This window comes from Phyllobates terribilis, unplaced genomic scaffold (assembly GCF_046119375.1).
Source record: "Phyllobates terribilis strain yellow unplaced genomic scaffold, ASM4611937v1 Scaffold_3__8_contigs__length_932513732, whole genome shotgun sequence".
Taxonomy (NCBI): domain Eukaryota; kingdom Metazoa; phylum Chordata; class Amphibia; order Anura; family Dendrobatidae; genus Phyllobates; species Phyllobates terribilis.
The window spans coordinates 669,576,949-669,594,082 of record NW_027362763.1 but is presented as its reverse complement, the minus strand read 5'-3'; the positions used below and the strand labels follow the sequence as shown (position 1 = coordinate 669,594,082).

Genomic DNA, 17,134 nt, shown 5'->3' with positions numbered 1-17,134 from the left:
AAATGTGAAAATTTTATTTTTACGGCTCAAAGTTATAAACTTCTGTGAAGCACCTGGCGGTTCAAGGTGCTCACCACACATCTAGATAAGTTCCCTGAGGGGTCTAGTTTCCAAAATGGTGTCACTTGTGGGGGGTTTCCACATCAGAGGCTCCCCAAATGCGACATTGCATCCGCTAATTATTCAAGCAAATTTTACATTCAAAAAGTTAAATGGTGCTCCTTCCCTTCCGAGCCCTGCCGTGCGCCCAAACAGTGGTGTTTCCCCACATATGGGGTATCAGCGTGCTCAGGAGGAATTCCACAACAAATTGTGGGGTCCATTTTTTCCTGTTACCATTGCGAAAATAAAAAAATTGGGTATAAATTAACATATTTGTGAAAAAAAAAAAAAAGTAAATTTTTTCCTTCCACATTCCAAAAATTCCTGTGAAGCAGCTGAAGGGTTAATAAACTTCTTGAATGTGGTTTTGAGCACCTTGAGGGGTGCAGTTTTTAGAATGGTGTCACTTTTGGGTATTTTCTGTCATAAAGGCCCCTCAAAGTCGCTTCAAATGTGATGTGGTCCCTAAAAAAATGGTTTTGTAAATTTTTTTGGAAAAATGAGAAATCGCTGGTCAACTTTTAACCCTTATAGCTTCCTAACAAAAAAAAATAAATTGGTTCCAAAATTGTGCTGATGTAAAGTAGACATGTGGGAAATGTTATTTATTAACTATTTTGTGACTTATCTCTCTGATTTAAGGGCATGAAAATTCAAAATTTGAAAATTGCGCAATTTTCAAAATTTTTCAATTTTTTTCACAAATAAACGCAAGTGATATCGAAGAAATTTTATCACTATTATGAAGCACAATATGTCACGAAAAAACATTCTCAAAATCAGGGGAATCCGTTGAATCGTTCCAGAGGTGTTACCTCATAAAGTGACAGTGGTCAGAATTGAAAAAACTGGCCTGGTCATTAACGTGCAAACCACCCTGGGGGGTAAAGGGGTTAATGAAGCTGCAAGACCAAATGGCATTCATCCATGGATATGGAGGGAGTTGAGAGCAGTAACTGACAGACCACTGTATCTCATCTTTTTAGACTCTCTTGTAATAGGTATAATTTTATTATATACAGCATTGCACTGCATAGTAAAAATGAGTGGGCAATAGGTACTTTTATACTTCTACCAGTTCCCGTGCACTTCTTCTATCACATTGTATTTGGTGCCCGCTTGCACACCCTTGTTTTTGGGACGTCAACCAAACCATGTGCTGTAACCGTCAGAAAAGAAAATGTCAACACACTAAAAAATGAATATATACTGGTATATTTAAATCCAAGTGTACTATTTTTTTTTTCTGGACCGCTTTGATTTTTTTTCCCTTACTATTTACCCATTAAGAATACAATAACGTTTTTATTAATTTTGTGTTTTCATTGCTTTTTTTTTTTTTTTTAAAAAAAACATTTTTCAAAGACCCATAAGTTTTGTTGTTTTTTTTTTTCAGGTCGACGTAGCTGCACAAGGGCTTTTTTTTCCATCTCAGGTCGAGCTGTAGTTTGATTCAGTTTAGAATAGGATGTACGGGAAAAATTATATAAAAAATCACAAGTGCAGTGAAAAGGCAAAAAACAAAACAAAACCTGGTCTGGGCATCACAAGAGAACTAACATGGAAGAGATGGGGGTCTTTAGCCGACCTCCGGCTGTCATGGCACCCTGCAGTCACATCACAAGTGGTGTCGATGGGTGCCACACCCAGAATGGACGCCAAACCCGAGCAGGATTACATGTCGCCATCAGCTCCTGAGCCGCTCTGCACCCTCTTGCCGCCTCTTTCACAGATATATTAGTCATGGACCATTAAGTATTAAAAAAAATGTAATATCATCTCTACGTGGTTTCTTTGTCATTCCCTATTTGCAACACTTTATATTTGCGTGATGCTTATGGTAGAGAAGTACCTGTGAGTGGTTCAATCATAAATTCATTATCCTTCACCGATCAATTTAACCCATTTGTGTGCCCACAGAAAACGGTGTGCCAGAAGTTACCGCTGACACAGGGATCTATGTAACCACAACATGGATTAGGAACATGTGCTTTTTAAAACTTTTCGATGATTTAATTTAATTGGAGGTTGAGAAAACTAACCAGTATGCAGCTTAATTTATCACTGAAAACACCACATCATTTCATCCCCTACTAATGCAGCTGAAATGCATAAGCATAAATAGGATTGTAATAAAACCATCCACCCCCATCCTAATATGTATGTTCCCCATCCTCGGTCCCTTGCTGGCACATGTCCCCCACCCTGGGCCCCTTCTTGGTATACATGTCTCCCATCCTGGTATACATGTCCCCCATCCAGGTATACATGTTCTTCCATCCCGGGCCCCTTCCAGGTATACATGTCCCCCATCCAGGTATACATGTTCTTCCATCCCAGGCCCCTTCCTGGTATACATGTCCCCCATCCTGGGCCCTTCCTTGTATACATGTCCCCCCTCCTGGGCCCTTCCTAGTGTACATGTTCCCCATCCTGGTATACATGTCGCCCATCCAAGTATACATGTCCTCCATCCTAGTATATATGTTCCTCCATCCTGGTATATATGTCCCCCATCCAGGAATACATTTTCCACATTCTGGTATATATGTTCCTCCATCCTGGGCCCCTTCCTGGTATACATTTCCCCTATTCGAGTCCATCCTGGTATACATGTCCCCCTTCCTGGGCCCATCCTAGTATAATATGTCCCTGTAATGCAGCGGCTTGCGGCATTACTGTAATGGTCCAGGGTGTGTTTTGGCCGACCATGTCCCTCCCCCCCACGTGACTGGTCACATGACTGTGACATCAGCACAGGTCTTGTGTGTGAACTGGAAGATATATAAACCCTGGTAGATCTGAGACAGGGGTGTGAAAGGCGTGAGGCCTGTTCCCTGTGTGGGACACCGTTAGTGTGAGGCCTAGTGAGGCCTGGTGAAGCCTGGAAGATACGAAGGCTGGATTCTTGTGTGTGAGAGATGCCAGCAGCCTTGGAGGGCAAAAGGGCTGGAGACCACGTTTGGTAAGCCTTAGAGCCACAGCTGTGGCAGAACAAAGCGGACTGAAGCAGCTACGACCCGGCAAAGGTAAAAACACTGCGTTATATGGACATTGATATAAGTGACTTTGCTGAAGGCTGTAGCTGGAGCCAAGTGGGCCTGTCTGCCACTTGAAAGTCTCCCGAATGTTGTGTGTGTGTAATATGCCGGTGAGCCACTAAGATGGACTGTGTGATAAGCAGTTATGAAGTGCAATAAACTGCTGGATGGTGAAAACTGGAAAAACGTGGCTGGCGTGCTTTAATTGACCGGGTGCAGCGAGTGTCCCCCAACATGATGACTAGCGCTGCCTTACACCCCCATCCTGGGCCCTTGCTAGAATATATCCCCCATCCTGGTATACAGTGGGTACGGAAAGTATTCAGACTCCTTTAAATTTTTCACTCTTTGTTTCATTGCAGCCATTTGGTAGATTCTAAAAAGTTCATTTTTTTCTCATTAAAGTCCACTCTGCACCCCATCTTGACTGAAAAAAAACAGAAATGTAAAAATTTTTGCAAATTTATTAAAAAAGAAAAACTGAAATATCACATGGTCATAAGTATTCAGACCCTTTGCTCAGTATTGAGGAGAAGCCCCCTTTTGAGCTAGTACAGCCATGAGTCTTCTTGGGAATGATGCAAGAAGTTTTACACCCCTGGATTTGGGGATCCTCTGCCATTCTTCCTTGCAGATCCTCTCCAGTTCCGTCAGGTTGGATGGTGAACGTTGGTGGACAGCCATTTTCAGGTCTCTCCACACATGCTCAATTGGGTTTAGGTCAGGGCTTTGGCTGGGCCAGTCAAGAATGGTCACAGAGTTGTTCTGAAGCCACTCCTTTGTTATTTTAGCTGTGTGCTTAGGGTCATTGTCTTGTTGGAAGGTGAACCTTCGGCCAAGTCTGAGGTCCAGAGCACTCTGGAAGAGGTTTTCATCCAGGATATCTCTGTACTTGGCCGCATTCATGTTTCCTTCAATTGCAACCAGTCGTCCTGTCCCTGCAGCTGAAAAACACCCTCATAGCATGAGGCTGCCACCACCATGTTTCACTGTTGGGATTGTATTGGGCAGGTGATGAGAAGTGCCTGGTTTTCTCCACACATACCGCTTAGAATTATCAATAAAAAGTTCTATCTTCGTCTCATCAGAGCAGAGAATCTTATTTCTCATAGTCTGGGAGTCCTTTATGAGTTTTGAGCTAACTCTATGCGGGCTTTCATATGTCTTGCATTGAGGAGAGGCTTCCGTCGGGCCACTCTGCCATAAAGGCCCGACTGGTGGAGGGCTGCAGTGATAGTTGACTTTGTGGAACTTTCTCCCATCTCCCTACTGCATCTCTGGAGCTCAGCCACAGTGATCTTGAGGTTCTTCTTTACCTCTCTCACCAAGGCTCTTCTCCCACGATTGCTCAGTTTGGCTGGACGGCCAGGTCTAGGAAGACTTCTGGTGGTCCCAAACTTCTTCCATTTAAGGATTATGGAGGCCACTGTGCTCTTAGGAACCTTGAGTAATGTAGAAATTCTTTTGTAACCTTGGCCAGATCTGGTCCTTGCCACAATTCTGTCTCTGAGCTCCTTGGGCGGTTCCTTTGAGCTCCTGATTCTCATTTGGTCTGACATGCACTGCGAGCTGTGAGGTCTTATATAGACAGGTGTGTGCCTTTCCAAATCAAGTCCTATCAGGTTAATTAAACACAGCTGGACTCCAATGAAGGAGTAGAACCATCTCAAGGAGGATCACAAGGAAATGGACAGCATGAGACTTAAATATGAGTGTCTGAGCAAAGGGTCTGAATACTTATGACCATGTGATATTTCAGTTTTTCTTTTTTAATAATTTTGCAAAAATTTCTACATTTCTGTTTTTTTTCAGTCAAGATGGGGTGCAGAGTGTACTTTAATGAGAAAAAAATGGAATTTACCAAATGGCTGCAATGAAACAAAGAGTGGAAAATTTAAAGGGGTCTGAATACTTTCCGTACCCACTGTATATGTCCCCCATTCTGCAGCCGTTCTTTAATGCATAAAAAAATAAAAATGATTCTACTTGCCTTCCTCCGCTCCCATGAGGCACGGCGTCCTCTTCTGTAGCTGGCAGCTGACTTCAGCGTGAAAGCGGCGGGCAGCGCATGATGTCACTGCTATGCACAGCCAGTAACTTGCACACCAACGTCAGCTGCCGGCCTCTGATTGTCTGACGGAGTGTATTGCAGAGCAAGAATTCACTGTGTCTCTGCGCCGCGATGCATTTCAGCTGAACGTGCGTCCTCGGGATCCACATCTAGATGAAGTAGGCGCTGGCGTCAGCACGGGCTCGGTTGCAGAGTTTAATTTTACCTAAAAACTACATATCCATTGTGGAGAAAATAAAATACTAACACAAAACATTTTTAATTTATTTATTTATTTTTTAACAAGCTTTCAGAACTTATTTAATCCACTTAAATATTTAAAAAAAAAAAAAAAAAAAAAAAACTACAACCCGTTCCACAAAAAAAACAAGCCCTCATATGGCCATAAAGTTCTGGTTCTTGGATGAGGAGAAGGAAAAAAAAAAAAAAAAAAAAAAAGCCAAGCGCAAAAACTAAAAAATTGGTTGTGTCATTAAGGGGTTAATGATAGGTCAAAACAGAGCCCTGTTCTCGGTTCTATGGAGAGGGAATAACATATTAATAAACTTATATACATTTTAATGTGTATCGATAAAGTTTAGCTTTTGTTGAGAGCAATACTTTTGTCATGTCTACATTTCCATTAGCCACTCACAAATCACTTCCAGCCCGAAAATTTTTGTGACCTCAACTTCTGTGACGATCAACCTATGATAGCCACCATGGCACAATCTTTAAAAGCAATACTTGCAAGAATACAGACAGAATTAACCCTTTTCCTCTCACTTCTGCATCGTGAAGAGAGTGGGGTAGGAGACATCATGCATACGGACACGTGCCGGGATGTGCGTGCGTGATTGCAAAGTGCTGTGGCATCTGTACCTTGTTAATGAATAGGACAGGTGCACAATACCTAACCTATCGCACAGGACTACTCCGGTAAGGACGACGAATGTATGCGCTCACTTCAGGTCCGAGTACGGCTTCTCCATTGACTATTTCCTTTGTAGCCAATGGTCCTCAGTTCTGCTCCTGAACATTCAGGCAAACTGACAATTCCCAAGTAATCAGAACCTCATAATAGTTTGGTGCAGGTCATCTGAAGGCTTCGGTCTGCTTAGTACTACCCTGACATGGGTCCCGAGGGGTAGAGTTATAGAGGTGAATCGTTAATAGTCTTCTCCCGAAAGTGAGTTTTCTGATGATTAAAAAGACTTGATTTCTGGCCGAAACATTTCCCACAGTCTGAACATGAAAATGGCTTCTCCCCTGTGTGAATTCTTAGATGTTCCATAAGATATAATTTACGACTAAAACATCTCCCGCATTCAAGACATGAAAATGGCTTCTCCCCTGTGTGAATTCTCTGATGTAATTTAACACTGGATTGCTGGCTAAAACATTTCCCACATTCTAAACATGAAAATGGCTTTTCTCCTCTGTGAGATCTTAGATGGTCCTCAAGATTTGATTTCCGACTAAAACGCTTCCCACATTCAGGACACAAAAACGGCTTCTCCCCCGTGTGAATTATCTTGTGTTTAAGTAAACCCGATTTCTCGCTAAAACATCTTCCACATTCTGGACATGAAAATGGCCTCTCCCCTGTGTGAATTCTTAGGTGTTCCACAAGATTTGCTTTTTGACTAAAACACTTCCCACATTCTGAACATGAAAACGGCTTCTCCCCTCTGTGAGTTCTCTGATGTTTAACGAGACTCGATTTCTGACTAAAACATTTCCCACATTCTGAACATTTAAACGGCTTCTCCCCCGTGTGACTTCTCAGATGTCCTGCAAGATTAGACTTATTGCTAAAACATTTCCCACATTCAGGACATGAGTACGGCTTCTCTCCTGTGTGAGTTATCTGATGATGAACAAAAGCTGAATTGTAGCTAAAACATTTCCCACATTCTGAACATGAAAATGGCTTTACCCCTCTGTGCATTTTTAGATGTCCCTCAAGATTTGATTTCCGGCTGAAATACTTCCCACATTCAGGACATAAAAATGGCTTCTCCCCCGTGTGAATTCTCTGATGTTTAATAAGAGCAGATTTGTCACTAAAACATCTCCCACATTCAGAACATGGAAATGGTTTCTCCCCTGTGTGAGTTTTTAGGTGTTCCATAAGACTTGCTTTTTTACTAAAACATTTCCCACATTCAGGACATGAAAACGGCTTCTCCCCTGTGTGAATTCTCTGATGTAAAAGAAGATTAGCTTTCTTTCCAAAACACTTTTCACATTCAGGACATGAAAATGGCTTCTCTTCCGTTTGACTTCTTGGATGATCCACGAGATTTGGTTGGGTGCTAAGGCACGGTAGTGGTTTCTCTTCTATGTGAGTTATCTGATGTTTAATATAACTAATTTCCCCCTTAAAGGATTTCCCACATTCTGAACATGAAAATAACATTATATCTCTATGATTTTTCTCAAGCACAGAAATATTAGATTCTTTTTTTAAATGTTTTCCATGTGGGAATATTTCCCCCTGACTATATCTACTTGTTTGTTTCCCAATCAGTGGTTGACTAGATGAAGGAATCTTCTGATCAGAAGGATCAGTGGAGAGATCTCTGCTGGGAAGGACTTCGGGTACATGAGGAAGTAACGAATTAGCTTGTAAGGTATTGTTATTTTCTTCTTTATAACAGGGAAATAAATGGTGATGTCCCCGGGAACCTCTTATTGTCTTTTTAACTGTTAAAAAAAGAAAAAAAAAAATTGGGGATATTATTTTTTAACAAACTATTTAAAGCACCACTCCAGCGGTTTTTTTCTCTTTACTGATCGGTCTCCTTCCAACCAAATTTTTGTCCTCTCCAATCCACCCTGAATGAGGTAACCAGGGTCGTATTTCTGTCCAGCTGCTACACAGACGCCTCTACCCTGCGGCAGACATTACACTGGTTGTCCATCCGCTACAGAATACAATACAAACTTCTCTCTCTCAGCCACAAAGCTCTCCGCAGTTCTGCACCGCCCTACATCACCTCCCTCATCTCTGTCTGTCTATCTCCCCTCCCGTGCCCTCCACTCCACAACTGATCTAAGACTAACAACCTCCAAGACTTCTCTCGTGCTGCGCCAGTTTTCAGAAATGCACTACCCCAAACGATCCAACTAATATCTAGCTCCCATGTTTTTAAGCGTGCTTTAAAAACACATCTGTTTAGACAAGCCGATCACCTCAACTCCCCAACCTAACTCTCCCCTGTTCCCTTCTAAATGTTAATCTAAATCTGCTCCTTCCTATTCATGTCTCCACAACCTCCATGCACCCTATAGCACACGGTAACTGCACTTAGACAGATCATCATGCAGCTTGATATCATAACCCTTATTTATTATAATGATGGCTGGACCGTACATAACAGCACGTTCTACCTATTGTCTTCACGCTATTTCCTTATAGATTGTAGCTTGCGAGCAGCAGGACCCTCACTCCTCCTGTAACCAGTGAACTGTGTGTTACTTTCTATTGTCTTTATTGTCTATACATGTTCCCGCTTAATTGTAGAGTGCTGCAGAATATGTTGGGACTATAGAAATAAAATTTATTATTATTTATTATCATTCACTTACGGTGCCAGTGCTGTTCCAGCGGTGTCGGCACTGGCTCTCTTGGGGCTCACGTGACATTATATTATGTCATGTGATCCCTGTGGCCAATCAGTGATGGCTTCACTCTACTCTCTTATGGACGTAACGGTCATCCGGAGGAAGTGAGAGGACGGCAGCAGCTCTCGCTTCCCCCAGATGTCTTGATTTGTTTGAAGGAGGGGACAGTGAAGCCAGCAATCCCTGGGAGTGCCAGTACCAACACTGTTAGAACGGCACTGGAGGTGAGTATAGGTGTTATTATTTTTCTGGCCGAAAACATAGGGATTCAGAAGGGGTTGTCTGAGTAAATGGACAAGCCCTCTAATAAATCGGGGGCCATTGTCGTCACAAGGATCTATGATGCAATGCCTTGCAGAGATAGCGCCCGATGTTTCATTCCCAACCATATATTGTATTATTTCAGAGTGTCAAAAGACATCAAAGTTAAAAGGGAACCTGTCACACCAGAAACGCTATTTACATGTAGATATAGGGTTAATCTGCAGGTAGAGTTTACATCATGGCAAACTGCCCTTCTGGAGCAGCGGCTTCAGGAAGAAAATTAACTTATATCGTCCCTGCAGCCGTTCAGTGATGGGAGCTGTGCAGGGAGCGGCTACAGCCACTGATCACTATACTGTGAGAGCGGTAATCACTCCCTGGCACATTGACCGACAGCCTGCTTGTCAGTGTGTATATGCGCCATGTGTGTGCACATCAGGCTGTCAATGGACCCCTGATGTTTAATGGCCGTGGTCAGTGATTAACGGCGGCATTTACGGGATTAACAGCGGTGAATGGAGCGAGCAGCAGTTGTTGCTGTCGGAGGCAGATGACGGCTGCATAATGCAGCTCCTGAGCCCATTTCATACGCCCAGACCGGCTTAATGACGGATATATTTATCATGGAGCACTGAAGGGTTAATTAAAAGGGGTATTCCAATCTCCAAGATCCTTTCCCAATATGTAGTAGATGTAATAAAAATAACATTAGCAAATACCTTCTATTAGAAATGTAGTATAGTTTTTCTGATTCACCATGTCACTTACCTCATGGACCTTAGGTATCCATTGTTACAACCACTAGCAACTAGCTAACTGTCACTATATCAGTGGTTGTAACCATGGATACCTAAGGTCCTGCAATGCCCTGCACATGAGGAAAGAGACATAGCGAATCAGAAGAACTATACTACATTTCTAATTGGAGGGTATTTGATAATATTATTATTATTATTATTTTTATTACACCTACTACATATTGGAATAGGATCTAGGAGATGGAAATAACCCTTTAAGTTACTAAAAGTTTTAATTTAAACTTATTTTAACTGGTGACGTAAGTCAATTTGTAGATCGTGCCTACAGCATTCTCTAAGACAAACCAATGAGCCATCTCCCGTTTCTATATGTTCCTGCTAGCGCAGTAAAGCAAATTTCTGAACTGCAATAGAGTCACAGACAGGACGACCGCCCCCCAATGTCGTGTAAAGAAAATATACATTTACGGATCAGAAAATATAATGGTTAAGTCATCAGTGGATATCAGGAAGGTGTTCTTTGCTCCTTCTACAAATTTCCTAATTTTCTGGAACACCCCAATCATGCTTAAAGAGGTTCTTCAAGAATGTAATAAAATGTCGCTGATATGCAATTCATACAGCGGGCCATCCTAGTCAGGTGGCAAGAAGGCATTCTGAAGAAACACAGCTCCCGACACTTATGTCTCAAGTGACAGAGGAGCTGTATTGTAAGCACACGTACCGGTTAACTGCCGGAGAACTGTCTGACAGGAGAAGAAATAAATCTTCTCTTCAACTGACTGAGCCTCAGTCTTCTGTATTCAGTCAGCCGGGGAGAAGATTTACTTCTTCTTCGGTCACAGCACTTCTCCAGCAGATAAGGTATGTGAGCTCCTCTGTCAGTTGAGACACAAGTCTCGGGAGCCGTGTTTCTTCAGACTACACGTGACTAGGACAGATTGTCGTTTGAATCATTTTATTACATTCATGAATAATCTCTTAAACCGCCTTCGCTTTTTCCTGTTTGGCGACCTACAGTCTAGATTCTACCATAAATATCTTTACCGTTCAATTTACAGCGTGAGAACAATACAAACACCTCCAAAGACATGACATGGACATTTTTACCATCGGTGATTTTCTTCTATAAAAAATAATTAATAACTAAATAAACTGGAAAACTTCTACCCACTACAATGTTAATTACAGGCCGAGCCCCGCAGGTGATTTTTCACGTAACCATAGAATTGTGGCCGTAATTTTGATCTGTGACTCAGATCACATACGGACATGTCTCTGTGATTGTTTTTGCAGAACACACGGTCCGCAAATAAACATGGACATGTGAACAGCTCCATAGACGATAACGGGTACACGTGGAGAACACAAACGACGTCTGAATGAGGCCTGATATTAACGACCGTTAGGAAGACATTTTTCAGAACTTCCTATCAGTGATACCAACGTTAGGGATGTTTAGAGCGGGCGACTCTTACCGGTCACTGACACCGATGTGGGGGCTTCTCGTTCGCGCTTCGTTCCACCAGAACTTTCCTAGAAGAATCCCACAGTAAAGGTATAAGAAAAAGGAAACGCAACCCTGGCTTATCCTAGATCCACATAAAGGTTAAAAAGCAAAAACAAGACAGCAAGAAAGCAAGAACCAATCTGCTGTAAAAGGAGAAAGATCTTCTCACGTGGTTATCAGACATGATCACGATTACCCTCGTACTTTACACATCGACAGGAACGTTCCTGTTACTTCTCTGCATAAAATGGTCTCGGTCTATCGTGAGGTGGACACTGAGCTCAGTCACATTATTCAGGTATCCCTGCATTTACCGTAAAGAAGCCTTTCATCACCACCGAAGATTTACCCTTCTTTTCTTGGATGCCTCATTGGGGCACACAACATGGTCTCCTGTGTCCTCTAATGAAGGCAAAGAGGAAAAGATTTTACGGAGAGTACCAAAAATCCTCTTTCCACCCGTCAGAGAGAATTCGGCTTCGTCCTTTGCAGTGACCTCCAGTGTAAATCTGCTCTTAACACTTCTCATAGTTGTACAGTTTATCGCGTCTTCCTCTTAGACGTCTCTTCTCACCACTAAATACATTTCGCTACTTCCTATTTCTCCTCATAACTGAGTTTCTCCAGGACTCTCATCACTTTTGTTTCTTCTCTTTGTACCTAAAACCATCAGGAACTATAATAGAAAGAAATAACTAAACTTCATATTCTGTAAAAGACTAAAACCTGCATTTTGTGTAGAAACGCGGCAAAGTTTCAAAATGTGAGTTGTAGCAACAAATTTATTAAAAGACGCATTCGAAATTGAAAAAAGTCAGTAAAGGAAACATAGGACAGATATGAGCAGCCCCGGACTTGTGCCGTCCTCTGTTTTTCATTCTAAAAAAAAATCTGGTGACCACAACCAATTTTTCCACTTTTGATGAGAGCAGCATACATTTTTTTTTTCTTTTTTGTAACTTTTTTCACCCAAAATTTGGAAAAACCAATCTACCTGACCAGGGAGCGAATGACCCTTACAATCCAAGATAGTGCCTTAGAAGCAGCTGATTGGCATTGAGCGGTTATCTGAAATCTACATCTCACTGCAGAAGGTTACATTGAGATTAGTAGAAGCCTCATTACATCAATCTGTACAGGATTTACAGAAATCTCATCCCATCTACCTGATGATCCCGGGGGACATTTTCCTCCTTTTCTGGCCGATCCTGGGAATATAGAGGACTGGGACATCTCTCCGGATAAGAGCAGATAAGAGCAGCCCTGGACTTGTGCTGTTCTCCGTTTTAAATCTGGTGACCACAACCAAATTTCTAGGTTTTGGTGAGAGCAGTGTAAAAAAAAAAAAAAATTGGGGGACAACTTTTTTCACTATACAATTTGGTGGCAACTGATTACATTCATGTAACTAATTTGTGACCGTATGACTATTGCAATCTACGAAAGTATTCTGCCTTAGAAGCAGCTGATTGGCATTGTGCTGTTATCTGTCATTTACATCTCACTGCAGAACTTTACATTGATCCCATTACATCTCAATCTCCAGACAGCAGGAAGCTTCACACAATCTAATATAAACCCAGAAATCATTTATACCGACCGACAATACCAGGATCTGATGGATCCTCCAGTGCACAGCACGGCGGCCGGAGGAGGTCAGAGGAAGCCTCATTACATCAATCTACAGAGGATTTACAGAAATCTCATCTCATCTACCTGATGATCCCGGGGGACATTTTCCTCCTTTTCTGGCCGATCCTGGGAATATAGAGGACTGGGACATCTCTCCGGGGGATTTCTCGGACTGGATCCATCTATAGGAAATAACCGCAGTGTCTGAATACATTGTCTATATGTGATGAGCAGATGATGGGGAATCTAGACGACTCTCAGACCTGTTCTCTCCTCTACAACCCAGGAAGGTCTCCTCTTACCCGGAGATGTGATGGACGGGTGATTCTCCACCATGACGTCCTTGTACAGATCCTTGTGTCCTTCTAGATACTCCCACTCCTCCATGGAGAAATAGACGGTGACGTCCTGACACCTTATAGGAACCTGACACACACAATGACCCGTCATTAGCAGACCCCTCCCCCGGCGTTATTGTACAATGTCCCAGCATTCCCGGCAGCGCTCACCTCTCCGCTCAGCAGCTCAGTGATCCTGGTGGTCAGTTCTAGGATCTTCTGCTCATGTATCAGTGAATGAGGTGGAGGCTCGGTGATGTCACTTGGGGTCCTGCTCCGTCCTCCTGACACACGGGGGGTCCCACACTCCCCAGACGACGTCTTCACTACTGTGTGATCCTGTGTATGGGGAGACTCCGATCACTACACAGAGGCCGAGAATCCTTCACCTTTCCCGTCATTTCCGGCTTTATTACTAGAGATCAGAGTGATGTGATGTGAAGCTCTCACCTCTCCAGTGATCCAGTAGATTATCTCCAGGGTGAGGTCTAATATCCGAGCCGCCATGTGGTCTCTGTCCTGCTCCATCCTCGGGGGTTCACTGGTGGAAAGGACCATCGTCTATTAAAGGGAAAAAGTCTTGAACATGAAAAAAGGAGGACAGAGTATAACCTTACATGAAGTTCAGGGTCTCATTAATTGGGAATTACACAGCAGTACACGGTGCAGGTGACATATACACCAGACTGCTGGTCATATATTAGTCAGTTGACCCTGTTTTAGTGAATCCAGTATTACAGAGGATATACCCTGCAGTACACCATATACAGCAGCCCGTTCCCATTCTACTCCATACCCTCCATTTTCCAGCTGCTGCTTTGACTGTCTTGAGTCACAGAGCAGAGAGGAGGGAGCTGCACGATGCAGAACTTTGTATTTATCAGAGTATAAAAGTTTAAAATCTAGAAAAATGATCACAGTAATAAAACACAATGCAGTGCGCAGTCCGGGGATGAGTAGACTTAACAACGGCTACAAAACATGTACCAGTGGCACAAAAATGGCATCAAAGGGGGTTACCAAATAGTTATATCACTCTGTGCCACCGAGGTTGCACTGTAGACACAAAAAGGAACGGCCAGCACTTCTGCTCACTACAGGCCGCTGCACACGGGTTCTGGGCACAGACGTAGCCAGCGAGCCACTCAGCCCACAGCTTCAAACAAGCAGCTGGTGTTTTTAAAGAGCAATTTTCAATTTTTAGGCTTACATTTTTTCCTACCATTCTTCCAAGAAATAAAACCTTTATTTTTCGGTCAATGCAGCCATACGAGGGCTTGTATTTTTGCGGGACGAGTTGTAGTATTGAATGATTCATTTTATTATGGGATGTGCTGGAAAGCACGAAAAAAAACTCCAAGTGCAGCGAAATTGCAAAAAAAAAAAAGCGCAATTCCGCAACTGTTTTTTGGGGTTTTGTTGTTACAGTGTTCATTAGGCCTTAGACAGTCCCTGATGACCTGATTCTCCAGGTCAGTAAGATCACGGCAATACCAAACATGCAGAGGTTTTATTCTTTATTTAAATGGTGAAAAAAAATTCGGAAATTCGCAAGAAAAAAAATAAAATACATTTTTTCTTGTGTCGTCATTTTCCGAGATCCATGACGGGGATCATTTTCAGTCAGTTGAGCTGTGTGACGGCTCATTTTTTGCGCCTTGAGCCAACATTTTTATTGCGGCCATTTTGGGGTAGTTATGATGTTTTGATCACCTCTTATTGCAGCCGAAAACACATAATTCTGGAGTTTTAATCTTTTTTTTTGTCATTACGACGTTTACCTATCAGGTTACATAATTTTAGAAATCAGACGTTTTCGGACATAACAATATCACATATGTGAATTTTTTTAATTTCTTTGGTTTTAATGGGGCAAAAAGGGTGCGATTCAAACTTCTATTTTTTTATTATTTTCAAAACTACATTTTTTATTTTACTTTCGGCTGCATTTTATAGTCCCCTTAGGGGACTTGATCGTCCGGTTGTTTGTGCAATATATGGCAATGTGCAATATATTCTAAAAATCACAGTTTCCTATGAATACCAGCCGCAGGCTAGTCTTCGTAGGACAGGAACGGGGGTCTTCAGCACACCCTCGGCTGTCATGACAACCTATTGGCACTCCGTGATCACGTTGCAGGGAGTCAATGGTCGGTTAGAACAGTGCGACCCCCCCCAGTCGCGCGCTGTAACTGTCGCTGTCACAGATTGACACTCTGTCACAGGTAGATGACGGCTGAATAAAACAGCCATCATCTGCTGGGAAAGATGCGGGCTCAGCTCCTGAGTACGAATCAAAGACAGGAAGCCAACATTGGATGTAGCAGTACGTTATATATCCGTAAGGGGTTAAGTGACTCAAATTCAGTTCACTCTAGGCTAGCCCAATTAGGTTCTGGGCATGAAAGGGGGGCATCAAAATGGGTCGATGGACTGGTGTTTTAAAGGGTTAAACAATTTTAGGCCACTGATCCCTCTGCTGGCTGCACATCACCTACAGAACAACAGCGCTATAAGGCAGTGTTCACATGCAGCATTTTTGCACCATTTTATTTATACAAATAAGAAGCTGCTTTTTTTGCTGGACTTCTGGCTGATTTAATAATCATGGACTGTGGACAAATCACAGGTGTAACAAGCACCAAAAATGCAAAAAAAAAGCAACGTGTGTGAACGTAGCCTAAGTATGCAACAAGAGAAAAACCTCCCTGGATTAGGCCTCGTTCAGACATCGCTGATTTTTCCTACGTGCAGATAATGGTCCGAGTTTCATCAGTTTTTCTCCGGCTTTTATCAGTCTGTGAAAAACGGACAGAACAAGACGGATCCGAGCGCTGCCGAGTTATCCCCGATCCACAGACCTACACTGCGGACTCTGATCTGAGACACCGATCAATATCGGACAAGTCTCTGCGATCTCGTGTGAACCGATCAGTAAGTGAAAATAGACAGACAAGTAAACAGCCCCATAGACCACAATGCGCAGGAGAGCTATCACAGAACACAAAGGAGGAAAAGCGATGTGTGAATGAGGCCTGAGGCAGATGAAAGACGCAAGGAAACTCACCCGACAGATCACTGCAGATGTCACCTCCTGGGGGGACAGGACCTGCGGTGATGTCACTGTCATGTGATCTGCTGGTCACATGACAGGATGTGCTACAGCGAAACTGTTCTGCTTTACTCCCCCCCCCCCGTGTGACTGATCACATGACCATGACATCATCACAGGTCCTGCCGTAACTAGGATACAACATTTACCGAGAAGTCAGTGCAGCCTCCAACAGATCAGAGGCCGGAGAGGAGGCCGTGTCCTCTAATGGCTCCAACTGTCACACAGACTGCTCCCCGTGGTCTCCCCTCTGTCACACAGACCGCTCCCCGTGGTCTCCCCTCTGTCACACAGACCGCTCCCCGTGGTCTCCCCTCTGTCACACAGACCGCTCCCCGTGGTCTCCCCTCTCTCACACAGACCGCTCCCCGTGGTCTCCCCTCTCTCACACAGACCGCTCCCCGTGGTCTCCCCTCTGTCACACAGACCGCTCCCCGTGGTCTCCCCTCTGTCACACAGACCGCTCCCCGTGGTCTCCCCTCTGTCACACAGACCCCTCCCCGTGGTCTCCCCTCTCACACACAGACCGCTCCCCGTGGTCTCCCCTCTGTCACACAGACCGCTCCCCGTGGTCTCCCCTCTGTCACACAGACCGCTCCCCGTGGTCTCCCCTCTGTCACACAGACCGCTCCCCGTGGTCTCCCCTCTGTCACACAGACCGCTCCCCGTGGTCTCCCCTCTCTCACACAGACCGCTC

The 17,134-nt window shown here is 43.6% G+C and overlaps 1 protein-coding gene across 1 annotated transcript; it reads right to left on the bottom strand.

The window, feature by feature from the left end:
* Positions 1–5,508: 5,508 nt before the first annotated feature.
* LOC141257310 (uncharacterized) lies at positions 5,509–16,481 on the bottom strand. The gene is made up of 7 exons (XM_073671740.1): positions 16,393–16,481; positions 13,776–13,886; positions 13,497–13,664; positions 13,290–13,413; positions 13,072–13,169; positions 11,324–11,381; positions 5,509–7,902 (listed from the first exon to the last, which is right to left on the bottom strand). The coding sequence occupies exons 1-7, from the start codon at positions 16,453–16,455 to the stop codon at positions 6,347–6,349; spliced, it is 2,178 nt and encodes a 725-aa protein (XP_073527841.1). The 5' UTR covers positions 16,456–16,481; the 3' UTR covers positions 5,509–6,346.
* Between the last annotated feature and the right edge of the window lie 653 nt (positions 16,482–17,134).